The 13,120-nt window shown below is 38.0% G+C and overlaps 1 protein-coding gene across 1 annotated transcript; it reads left to right on the forward strand.

Moving 5' to 3' along the window:
- The first annotated feature begins 618 nt into the window (after positions 1 to 618).
- On the forward strand, positions 619 to 10,623 carry LOC134805251 (uncharacterized). Its single transcript, XM_063778565.1, has 13 exons — positions 619 to 747; positions 2,775 to 2,981; positions 3,736 to 3,910; positions 4,914 to 5,072; positions 5,377 to 5,480; positions 5,734 to 5,841; positions 6,505 to 6,710; positions 6,901 to 7,037; positions 7,337 to 7,468; positions 7,845 to 8,036; positions 8,540 to 8,673; positions 9,752 to 10,002; positions 10,449 to 10,623. The coding sequence occupies exons 2-13, from the start codon at positions 2,781 to 2,783 to the stop codon at positions 10,582 to 10,584; spliced, it is 1,935 nt and encodes a 644-aa protein (XP_063634635.1). The 5' UTR covers positions 619 to 747; positions 2,775 to 2,780; the 3' UTR covers positions 10,585 to 10,623.
- Positions 10,624 to 13,120: the final 2,497 nt, after the last annotated feature.

A 13,120-nucleotide genomic window follows, 5' to 3' on the forward strand; every position in this document is an offset into this window, starting at 1 on the left:
TAGTCAAATTTTCACCAATCTGATTAAATTGCCCGATCGACGCCAAATTGCGGACGCTAACGCCAATTTGGCTCGCCGAATTCAACCGCCGATAATGACCGATATTACCGATAAAATGAGGTGCGGACGCAAGTATACCAACGGACCAATTTGTGACACCAGTATTTTCTTTCTGGGGCATTTTTTCTATTTCTCACTCTAATATCACCATAAATCTAAAATTGGTGATTAAATTTGAGATTGACGCCAATTTCATTTCTGATCATATCGGTCGATTTGATCATCCCGTCTGGATACCGCTTTATTAACATAGTTGGTCAAACCAAATATGTCAGTAAATAAGAACAATAAAACTATACGCATGCTTTTCTTTTGGGTGCTAGATAGTATTAGTGTAAGATAAAGATTGTATGATCCTCTCTGTTTATGTTTGAAATGAGATAGTCCTTTGACAAACTATAATTATTAAGATTATTTATAGCTTTTGCTAATTTATTAAGTCACAAGAAAATTAAGTTATAAATTAATTTAATGTTTTCCATACAAACCTATTAAAGAAGAATAAAATTCCTAGGCAAATGTGTAATTTTTTTTCTTATGGCAATATAAAAGAAAAAAAATTAAATATTAAAAAAAAAGAAAGTATCACGAACACGAACGGAACGATAGAGAACTAAGGCCCTATTCACCGCTGAGCTGAGTTCTCGAGATAAATTTGTTTTCAAGAACTTAGCCACACGAATTTAGGTAAGTTGACAAATTATATTATTTAGCTAATCAAGTTTATTTTATTACAGCTTCTACGATGTCCAAAATCCTCAACTTGATGGTTATGGAAAGCAGCGTCCATTGTCAGTTTTTTGTCAGCCACATCCTCAATCTTATTGTCACATACTTATATGCACATGTTTCGCTTGAATTCGGGCAAAAAATTAATAGTTTTCTCGTGCGTTAACCTCTAGTGTTAGCTCTGCCGCGCGCTACGGCACTCCAGACTGCTGTGATAGACAACCCATATTTTCTAATTGTTCTGCAAGTACCCACTTTCGACGTTCCAGTGGCTAATGTTTTGTGACGGTCTTTTATTAGATGCGATTATTAGGTCGATAAAATTACATGCATTAATTAGTATACCTTTAAAGAATAATTTATCAGCACTAGAATTGGACTAGGATACAGTTCTATTGTGTCTAGATGAGTGTTCATTATCAATATTTACAACAATAGTGAATGCAGCTGAACACACATGGTATTTTTTACAACTTTGTAATAATATTTTGGTTAGATTTTTGTTTGTTATTAAATACCTATGCAATAAGTATTTGATAAAATTCCTTTTTTTTTAATAGTTTTCATAATTAGACCTAAAACACCTTACAACTACCAATTAACCTTTCGTAAGCTCCTGTCAAAAATTTGTTATTCATATAGCAATCATAATAAAACATAATAAATAAATAAATAATATAAATAATAAATAAATTATAAGGACAATTTTACAATACAGACCTAGTCCCACAGTAAGCTTAATAAGGCTTGTGTTGTGGGTACTAGACAACGGTATATACATAATATACACATATATATATAGAAACTTATATACATAGAAAACATCCATAACTCAGGAACAAATATTTGTGATGAACACACAAATAAATGCCCCTTACCAGGATTCGAATCCGGGACCTCCTGCTTCATAGGCAGGGACGCTACCGACTAGGCTAGGAGACCGTTAACACATATTTAAATTGGCTATATATGCTTCTAAGCATACCAAAGGTTAATAATTAGTGATGTACCGACTATTGATTTGGCCGACTAGCCGACTAATCGGTGCTCGAATGGCCGATTAGTCGGCTAGTCGGCCCGATCATTAGTTTCGTATAAGTTCAGGTGAAAAACAATAGTTTTGCTCCTTTGGTTGCGCTATTCATCATAATTTAGCTTGGCTAAAAGGTGTTCTCTACAGGTTCAAAGACTTATCACAAGAATCCTCGTTTAATTTCTGTCTTTAGTTCTTTTATTTTGCGATCCTGAGCAGGCCGTCAGTACAGCTTTTAAGAGGTATTTCCAAGGCTCTATTTCCCGTACGTAGTCGCCAGTTAAGAACCTATCCCCTGTGGTCAGCGTCTTTATGAGCAACATGCCCTGACTAAGTCTCTAAATTTTGAAATAACATTAATAGTTCCTCATGGCTCCACCATTAAAAGAAAAACAAAAACTGAATAACAATAAAAAAAAATACTATCGAACTTGCACATGAAATTACACGAGAATCCGTAGAAATCGACCTGTAGAGGAAAACACCATCCCACCAACATACGATAACGATCAAACGGTCAATTATATGAACAAAAGTGTTCGTATGCACCCTGAATAGGTATTTTAGTAATATAAACATAAAACATATGGTAAATATTGACTGTTTATTTCTTTTTTTTCTGTTTTTTTTTCACTATTAAAGTGCCGACTAATCGGCCATTTTTGCCGACTAGTCGCCGACTAATCGCCGACTACAAATGTGGCCGGATAGTCGGCTTTCCCGACTAGTCGGCGACTAGTCGGTACATCCCCATTAATAATCCTTTTATTGACATAAGAATGTCCGATGTAGAACAATATGTAATTATGCAAATGTTATAGAACTAAATGTATTAAAAATGCAAATGAAAACTGCATGCAACTTAACTGACCATTATGTTACTGTTATTAGTTTTTTTTATTCACATGAAACATTTTGTATTTTTAAACACCAAAAGATTTTAAAATTACAGGCAACAATGACAACACCAATACCTCCACTTGATTTGAAACTCCGCAATCAGCTGACAAGGTTTCTTCATACGGGAAATGAAGTCCCCAAGTATTACCCGGGCTGCTGGACGTCACAAAAATACTTCCAAGCTGAAAACTTGAAAACAATTGATGAGGCACTTGCTAATGGAGTCAATAATCTTGAAGTTGTGGATGTAATTTTAAAGGTAACTTTTCAAACAGATATTATATATAAATTTGAGCAAATTACCAAATTAATTTGATAACTATGACACACTTAAAATTATTATTCATAAATCAAAAAAATCAAAAAATCATAATATACTTTATTCATGTAGGCCTAGCAACAAGCTCTTATGAATCGTAATTAATCTTAATCTAATTATCAGAGCAATTTATTGATGTTAATATTAATTTATTTATTTTGAAACTGGATACATAACAATATTTCTAGGGTCTGAGGGTCTACCGCTAACGTCATAAAATCGAACGTTATCTGCCTCTTCTGTTAACTTGGATATGCATGTGATAGATTTAAACAATTCAGAAAAAAAACAAGGCAGACAATTTTAAACTGGTGTGGACGCAGTTAAACTGACCAATCCTATTAAGCCTTATTGCAACTCAGTAAGGCCTAGGACAGTTGTCGATTGAGTGTTTTATTGTTAGTACATAATTAGGTGTTTAAGAATCAATTTCAGGATAGGGTTTCAAGGAATCAAGTTACTTGGTCCCCTCATCTTATATTTTTCATGCTTTCACTCATAGCTGCATCCTTAACGAATGTATGGTGGACCATCTGCCACTCCATGGAACAGGCCTCAGATCATACCAAGGTCGCGGTTATGTACGCGGTGTACGCCCGTCTGTTAGTGCTTGAAGATATTACAACAATGAAGGATTAGTATTAATACCATGTGACTGTGAGACTTCTCTCAGTAGTTAATGTTTTGTACACAGGCTTACAAAGATGGATGGTACACAAGATTTGAAACCATTGCTTTTGCTCTCACTAAGTGCCTATTGCTTGGAAGTGCCGATGTCAAGGCCGCTACTTACAAAGCTGTTGGACAAATTTGCAACACTCCTGAACAGATGATGCTTTTCTGCAAATACACAAGGCTATTGAAAACAGGTAAATAGTTTAGTTTTCATAATAGGTAAGCAACATAGATTACTTTCCCTTTTAGATGCAAAATAAGGTGATCAAGATATGTAGTGTGTTAAAAATGTAGTTCTTTGGATCCTACCCACTGATAAATTAATTATCTTTAGAAAATGACCGCATGTTACGTATCTGTATCCTAAAGGTTTTCAATCAAGTATCTATTTTAAATATAATGGACAGAAACTAATAAAAAAATGTTAATTAGATTTTCTTGTACCTGTAGAGATTGACAAATCATTATTTTAGCTAGTTTTGGTTAATTTATCCCCAATCCCCTAAAATTATCAAGTAACATTTTGAACCAAGTTTCGGTTGGACACTATCAATAACGCCTGTATTAAAATAGTAGATTGTACAACAAGGGCATAAAGTGACCCATTTTTACCCGAGGCAATTTTTTGGTCTGAGCAAAGCGAAGAAATAGTAGACGAGGGTAAAAATGGACATTTATGCCCTTGTTGTACACTCTGCTTTTCACTTCCATTGCGAGGAAAATAATTATATTTTTCACGGCAATTTACACCACGAAATTGTCGTAAAGCAAAAGAACATAATACATAACCAATTCCCGCCGACTAACTTTTTAATTATTTTTTTTAAATTTTCAACATGTGATCAGAGTTTCAGACGCTTGGTTTTCTGCCAAGTCAAACATTTCGGAGCATTTTTGAACGATAATCGACTCCTATTTTATGTGATTTACTAAATTTAATGACAGAAAATACGGATTTCTAATAAATTGTAGCAAAAATAAAATAATATAACAAGTTTTGTCATCTACACAATTTTATTGCTCAGTAAAATTGTGCAATATGTTTTAACTGTTTGGCTGTTGAGACCGATTACCTTAGTCTTAGAAGAAAATTTTACTTTTATGCTCTAGAGCATAAAATGCGATTTTATGTCGTCTACGCACGACATAAAGGTGCACTTTTTGAGCATGAGAAGTGAAAAAGCATATTATACACAGGAAATGGCCAAGGTTGGTGCAAGATCGTCAGGTCGTGGTATACCTCCAAAGACACCATGGAACTAGCAAAGGAACTCACCAGGGTGAAGGCTCGCCACGGCCGCTCCCACAACACCCTCCTCAGGAAGAGCCATGTTAAAGTCGACGAAAATGATAAAGGTAAGTTTTATCAACTCCCATACAGTTTTCAGTGTACGTATAAATAAAATAGGCACTTCAAGATCTAGTGAGAGTGTACCAATGTTTTCTGATACTTCAAGTGGCTCACATAATAAGAGCCACCACATAAGGAGGTGCATTCGCTAAATCTGAAAGTACCTTAACAGAATATGGTAAATATGTGTGTTGACTTTTGTTTGCCCCTTTAGGACAGTTTTACTTCGTTGTATTAATGATATTATATATTTTACCGTAAACTTAGTTATTTTATGAAATATGTTTTTTATGAAAAATGATATTCCAGCGCGCGACGCGGTAATCAAATACGCTATCTACGGTTTGAAAAAAGCGAAGCAACTGGCCGCCGACCACGAACAGACAAAGACTGTGCTCGAGTATATACAAAAGGTAAAATTTCTCTTATGAGGATATAATAAGGATTCAATGTTTATTTAAGCGTATACGCGTCCACACAGAACGAGGCACACGTAGCCACGATACCTCGGGTTATTCACGACTTTACAGACCAAAAGTGCTTCACGCGAGAATATGCTTGCGAGGCGATTCATTTCATGTGTTATTGTTTACCTAGTGTACCAAGTTGTTTAGGACTATAAACATAATTTGTATATTTTGCTTAAAAATAATATTCTCTTGTTAGGTGGAGGACTTGAGGCACTGTGAGGATCCTGTCGCGGCAGCCGCGATGGTCGAACAACATCGGTTCACGCTTGACCACATACCCGGACATTTGCTGACTTCACAGGATGTATGCTGTTTTTTCTATTTAGCTTTATTTGTTCCGCAAGCTAACAAATATTAAAATTTACATCAAACTGATGATGGAGCCTGAAGACGACAATGTGGAGATACAGGATGGCCCAAAAATATATTGATAAATAATTTTTAGCAATATTCTTCTTACGCACGCATCTATTGAAAAATATCATCAAAAATTACAACTACCATCGTTTAACTAAAACAAAACGTATTACCTTCAAAATATACTCCTTTAGCTATGACTCTTTGATACACAAACGAAAAAGTGTGTTAAATTTATTAAGCATATGCCACACTAATTGTCCATTTGTCAAATGTATTTTTGAGCCACCCTAAAATAAAACTCAATAGTTATACTGTATGTATTGGTAATCTTACTGCAAAAATAGCCCACGCACCCATAACACTTTGTCTCTGCACAATAGATTGTCAGTGCAATTTTACAGTTAAAATTATTTTCCCAATTTTATACCACTTAACCTCTAGCAGAAAAATTGGCAGTCAAATGTGAACCAATGGTATAAAATGGAAACTAAACAAAAGCAACTCTGTTCTATTTTATAATGATTGAAATTTCATTTTAGATAATTTGTACTAGTATTAAGACTGTGTGACAGAGGTTAAGAGACCTATAACCATACTATCTCCTCAGGTGTGGGACGCAGTGCTCCCACACATGGAGCTCAGCGATCTCCTATACAACGTGCAGCGTGTGCACAACATGGGCTTCCTCACGAGCGACTCGCCCACCACCGCGATCCTGGTGTCGTTGCTCAGCAACAGTGACGTCATCAAGAAGTCGAAGGTCACGCCCATCGAGGTGTACATCACGCTGAATAATTATAAAAAAAAGAGCAGGTTGGTTGGACTAATGAGTTAATGACGACGTCTATTCAAAAACGCTTATCAAGTATAACAAGCCCTTGATAATCGTTTGTCCTTATCTATCATTTTAACATTTGTGTGGTACAAAATTTAACAGAGGTTTGCTAAGTTTTATGAATAAGGAGGTAAGTGTACAGATAATTGAGTATAATGCTTATTACAGACCGCTGAAACACGAGAAAGCAAAAGTGGCTGTGGAGAAAGAGAGACGCCGCCGGGCCCGCCAGATATTCGACAGCAAAACTGGGCTGTGGGAGTGGTCAGTCACCCGCCGTCACCCCAAGGAGGTCAAGCATTGGGGTAAGTAACGTAAAAATCTATACTTCTTGTTTTTTAATCGGACTGCGTTAAACCACAAGGAAGGTTTACCATTTTTTACATCTTATCTTTTTCAAGTCACTTTCGAAAGGGGGCCAGTGTGCCATGGATTTCCGATGTCCGGGATGAGTTTTTGAGAGTAAGAAACATCGGAACATTGTATAAAAAAAATTCGCAAAATAGGCGTGAATTGTAAAAAATAACAATTCAAGTCCCTATTATATGTCAGGATTCTAGTTCATCTTTAAACTACAGTTTTCTAACGCCAAATAACTTTGCAGGCATCGACCAGCCCCCGAACCAAGCCGTGCTGAACGCGCTAACGAATCTGGTGGACATGACCTGGTCGCTCACGCCCAAAACTGGAGCGCGCTACCTTATCACTATGGACATGAGACCGCACATGTTTAAAGGTAAACAACTCTTCACTAAACTCGGTAACGCTACGAATTAGCAAGAATATTTATAAAAATAGTGTCTGAAAATAATATATGGATTGTCTAGAAATGGTTCAAATTATATTCACTGTTTTACGTCTCTAATAATTGATTCCTACCATTCAAGATGTGTGATTGCAACTTATTTTTTTCCCCAATATCTTGCATAACTAGGTTATTAAGTGGAGCCGTGGAGCACTCCATATAGAGTCCATCCATTAGGAAAGCTTGTATTTTAACACTTCTTAATCATATCATTAAAATCCGTCAAAATACGAAATCAAATGTGTAACAAACCAATGGTACATTTTCTAATACAATTTATATTTATGTAACCCTCATTTACCCGCAGGCCGCCACTTCTGCAAGAACTTCGTGCTACCTAAGAAGGGTCGCAAGACGACCGCCACCGCCACCCCGACGAAGGCCACCCCGGCGCCTGCGCCCGTCACCGCCGCCGGCGACGGCGACGCCGAGAAAAAGTGCAAGAAACACCTGCTTGCAGAGTGCTTCTATAATAAACACGTCACACCGGGACATGCCGGTAACATTTTATTTAGTTGTTTACTCTTGGCAGAATGTTTGGGGCAAGTTGGCAGCGTGTCGTTTCGAAATTTACTTAATAAACAGCGATTGGTCGGGTTAAATTGAAAAAAATATCTTCCATTTTTGGCTTTCTAATGCCCTAAACTAGGTTAGTCACTAAGAAGATTTTGATCATGGACAGCGATGGAATTTATTAATCGCGTCACTTACACGGGAATGTCGGGAATTAACGTCATTGAATATTGATGATTTTGTCGGTGACTGTACATTTATTCCAAAATCTATGAATATCTATTGTCGTTATTCTAAGACCGTTTTCGCATAGCAGAACAGAATCAGGATGCGGCCCTCAGTGCCCCCAGTATAAATCTATATTTCTAAACGACTATAATGCAGATAATATTGTACCATCACGCTCCGCGATTGTTGCGCCATTTAGCGCGCTAAATGGCGTAACAATCCCGAGTGGTGACTGTACTATTTGTATTTTTTTTGTTTCAGCTATCATACTGGCTCTTCAAATCCTGAAGCGCGAGGACAACGTGAAGCTCGCTGTGTTCACAGACGAAGGCGTGCAAATCGTGAACATCGACAAGAAATCGGCCTCTCTCGACCAGGCGGAGTACAATTTCAGGGTAAACGATTATAGTTAATTTCATTCCCTGCTTAGGGATAAGCCGTGTTCTGACATAAATAAAGTTAAAGGTCAGGATACACCGAGGGTACACACTTACACAAACTAACACTTATAGACCGGGAGATAGTGACACATTTTACTGGGTCATTTGTACCAGTATGGCGGTTCGTCAGGGGTCTAAGCATGTAGCAATAAAAAAAAAATTAACTCCTTTGCGGCGGTATAGCGGCCATTTGGAACCATCCGAAAAGTATGGCATGGTGATGTCCATGAATGGCTGCTCGACGATGATCACCTGTGCAAAAATTAGCTTGGCACAAATGATTGAATTGTTTTTTTTTTAATTAATGTGTTCGCCTCAGTATGGCGGGCTGTAAGTCACACCGGAGAAGTATGGCATTACGCTACCGTCTACTTCTTTTTTATGGACTATCGAATAATACGAGGATTTTTGTGGAACAAATCGTTCGACACTCGTATTTTATCCGACACGTTCGACTAACGCCCACGCGATTGGGCCGCCGGTACCAGCGCTATGACCATCATTTTTATTTCGTTCTTTACGTACTTAGACCCCTGACGAACCGCCATACTGGTACAAATGACCCAGTAAAATGTGTCACTATCTCCCGGTCTATTACTAGTCTCAAACAAGATCTTATTATTAAATCTATGTAGAGTTAGACAAAGATAAGTCTGCAACGATTTACGTAGCACACGCATTGCAAGTGTTATTTTAAACGTCAAACTTCAATGAAATTTTGACGTATAAATAACACTTGTACTGCGTGTGCTATCAAAATCGTTGCAGACTTGTCTTGGTCTAACTCTATCTCTATCCTTTTTATTTTGCTACAACATTGCCATGTGTAATATACCATCCTTATATAGGCGCACACAGAGCCATCCTATATAGGGATGGTATTCCCTCTGACCAATATCTTGGTCCCATGTGCATTTTCATCTCATCATCATCACATTTATTATCAACGCACTCTTTCACTAAGTAAAATGTGAGACGCAAATACACATTGGACCCTTAGATGTGTGCGTAATTTCAAACTTACCACCAACAGAAAGCCAACCTCGGCCGAGTTCAACTGGACGCGCCCATAGAGTGGGCCGCCAAAAAGAAGAACAAGTACGACGTGTTCATCAACATGGTGGACCGGACCACGCGGTACATGGAGCTGGACCAGGAGCAGCGGGGCGGGCGGGGCGCGGGGGGCAGGTTCGGGCCGCCGCCGGCACAGGGCAAGGAGGTCCCCGACCACTGCCCCGTGAGGGCGCTGGTGCGTTATAGGGCGGCGGTCGAGGCGAAAGCCAAGTAAGTACTATAGTAGCCTAGCCGCAAACCGGAGGACCGGGGTCATATCACTGTCTCTCTCGCTCTACCTACGACCAAGCGAGTGTGAATGAGAAGTTCTACGACCACGGTTGTCAGTATGTTTTGAGGATAGTATAAAGCAACACCCTCAACTCACCTTTAGTGGACATTATGTCTTTGCATCTTTAAATCAGGACTCCAACTGGCAACCAATTATGCGTTGTTTTTTATCGTTTCAGTGCAGCTCAAGCTGATTCCAGGTTTCTCTGAACATACATAGGAACCTAATAATTCATTTTTAAGGTCCTCTATTATGAACGCTTTTCACTTATTGTTCACTCTTATTTGAGTGTACAGTTGTACACTAGAACAAGAGTGAACTATTAGAGTTAGCCATGGGTCTAACGATTTCTTTATACGTGAGCTAAGCTAACTTTGGTTTCTAGGCTAATCGTGATGTCGCTAGCGTCGCACCGCGTCGCGACAACCGACGGGAGCCACGAGGGCGTCCTCGACATGATCGGCATCGACGAGCACACGCCCAAAGTCATGGACGCATTCACACTCGGACACTTCAAGTAAAACCCCAAAACAAATGTCTTTGGGCCGCCATACACGGACTGCTTTGAGCAGCCAGTGCCAACAGCTTCAAGCGGTCGCCGTTGGGTGATCTGCAGTTTCAATACAAAATCGTCATTCGCGATACACGAACCGCTCAAGCAGTTGCAACTGCTTCGGGCGGTTGGCTGCGCGGTGAAATTTCATCATGCGGTCAAGCTGCAAAAGCAGTCCGTGTATGTTGATCACTGGGTTACTGCTCGAGCAGTCCGTGTATGGCGGCTCTTTCTGTATAGAAGGGACCTAAATGAGGGTCCAGGTCCTTCGAACGCTCCGCGAATGAAGCTGTTCGCGGTGTAGTACGATATGTAGTGCGCAATTTGTGCAGCAAGTGATCTGCAAATGGCGGATTAGCGGCGCATTCGCCAGGTCTGGACGCACTTTTACGCAGCGATACCTCTAACAGTTTAGAGCATTTTTTCATAATGCAGCAATTGTAAATCGCTCTGTGTACGTGTAAAGCGTAAATCGGTCCCTTTTATGCGGCATAATACGAGAATAAACTCTTTAAGGCTCCTCTTCACGTTGGGCCAACGCCAACGCCAACGAGGGACGCAGCCATGCGGTAGAATGAGATAGCAATATCACTTGCTCCCTCTAACGCATAAATGCGTCCCTCGTTGGCGTTGGCGTTGGTGTTGGCCCAACGTGAAGAGGAGCCTTTAGAAGCGGCACTGGCAACGTGGACCATTTGGTTATTTATCCAGTTTAAAATTATCTGAACAGTATTCATAATTTCCAGTGACTGAAAATCGAAAATTTTATGGATTTGTCTATAATTTCTATGTAATCGTTTGTATACCCAAATATATGAATGACTTCTGGTTTATTTACCTAAAACTTATAAGGTAAATAAATGCAACAACACTATTAAAACTTGAAAAGAATCTATTCCGAAACATTGTAAACTAAGTTATTTACATTTAATAAAAACCGCTGAACTTCTAATAATAACAATTAATTTAAAATAAAATCACGAAGTTTTTGGTCCTTTGTGTCGTTGTGTGGTCCTTGTTCCAGCGTCGCTTCTATTCGTTGAACACACATCAACGCGTCAATTCCCAACATTTGGTCCTTAAATCGTAAGAAAACTACCGGTGTACCTCATTATAGTAATCGATTGATCTGTGTGAGTTTTTTTTACCACAAAGTGTTCCGAAAAATCATGCGACTGTGCGTCTATTTAAAAGTATTTTTTTATCGAATTTGTTTTGACGTAGCCGGAGGGCCGTCATGGCTTCGGCCGCTTATCTAGCTTTTGTTTGTTAGGATATGCTTGTTTTGCTTCTGAAATTAGTTAAGGAAAACGATTTATTTATAAGTTTTCTTGTTCTCAAGATATTGAAAATTACTGAGTTGTCAAAAGATCTCCTCCTATCCATAGGTACATTTTTATGAGACAAGTAAAAAGGTTAGTGTCGACCTTACACATATCGCTAATAAACGATAGTATTAGGCTACTGCCTTCTTATTGCATTGTATTCGTATGGCAGTTGTTAGCCTCATGACGACATTGGGATGATATACTTATTCGAAATATATGGAATACATGTTTAATATGTCTTATTATGATCGATACAATGGCTAAAAGCGACAATAAAGTTTGTACAGGAGTAAATCTATTTAAAACATACAAAATCACACTATAGAATGTTGTGTATTTACCAGAAATTTAAGTTTCAAGTATGAATAATGGTGTGGTTCTTTAATTTACAATTTCTAGTTTTGTGAAAGCTAACAATTGAATCGTAAAGTGATTTGGTGTGTAGTTATCATTTCGTATACCAATTATTTGATTGTGCTTTTTAGTGTTCCACGCGAAAACATGACAGAAAACTTAATTTAATTTATATTGGCATCTGTTAAACATTTTATATTTAATAACAGGGTGGAGCTATATAAACTAGTATCTTTGTCAAACATTTTATTGATTGGTATGGTGTATTTATTTTTTACTGAATTTTATTTAGCATATTAAGAAAAAAAATAATGGTATGTCGCTTACCTACTACTGTAGCTTTTATCCAATGTCCAATGATAGCACCCAGCCAAAAGATAAATATGTTACATATAATATATCACTCTACACAACATACTTATTCATGTGAATTCGCCGCAACCTATGATTCTGTATAACGTATCTTCCGAATAACATTGAATTGTTTGAACTCCAAATATCCTGAATCGCTATAAATTTGATGTTGTAGATCAACACCACGTATTGTTAGTTTTTGTACTGCATGTGCTTAGTTAGCAAGTATACATATGTATAAGCAAGTTTTGTTGACACGTAGTTTAAGCATAGTACAGGGTCTTTTTGAATATCAAAATAGGCGCCTGTCTCTCTTGTTTCACACAAATAATCGGGGTGATAATAAGGGGTAGGGAATATTACTTTTATTTAAAGTTTATAAAAGATGGTATTTATTACACCTTACTATGATTATTTGCACCCTCCGATCATATAGACTTGCCAGTACTTTGATGGTGGTATACATAT

This window comes from Cydia splendana, chromosome Z (assembly GCF_910591565.1).
Source record: "Cydia splendana chromosome Z, ilCydSple1.2, whole genome shotgun sequence".
NCBI classification, from domain to species: domain Eukaryota; kingdom Metazoa; phylum Arthropoda; class Insecta; order Lepidoptera; family Tortricidae; genus Cydia; species Cydia splendana.

Excerpts from the sequence above, each read along its gene's own strand:
- LOC134805251 (XM_063778565.1), top strand. The coding sequence starts at position 2,781 with ATGACAACACCAATACCTCCACTTGATTTGAAACTCCGCAATCAGCTG. Across the intron at positions 5,842-6,504 it reads ATTTGCTGACTTCACAGGAT|GTGTGGGACGCAGTGCTCCC; the intron begins GTATGCTGTTTT and ends CTATCTCCTCAG. Across the intron at positions 7,469-7,844 it reads GAGACCGCACATGTTTAAAG|GCCGCCACTTCTGCAAGAAC; the intron begins GTAAACAACTCT and ends ATTTACCCGCAG.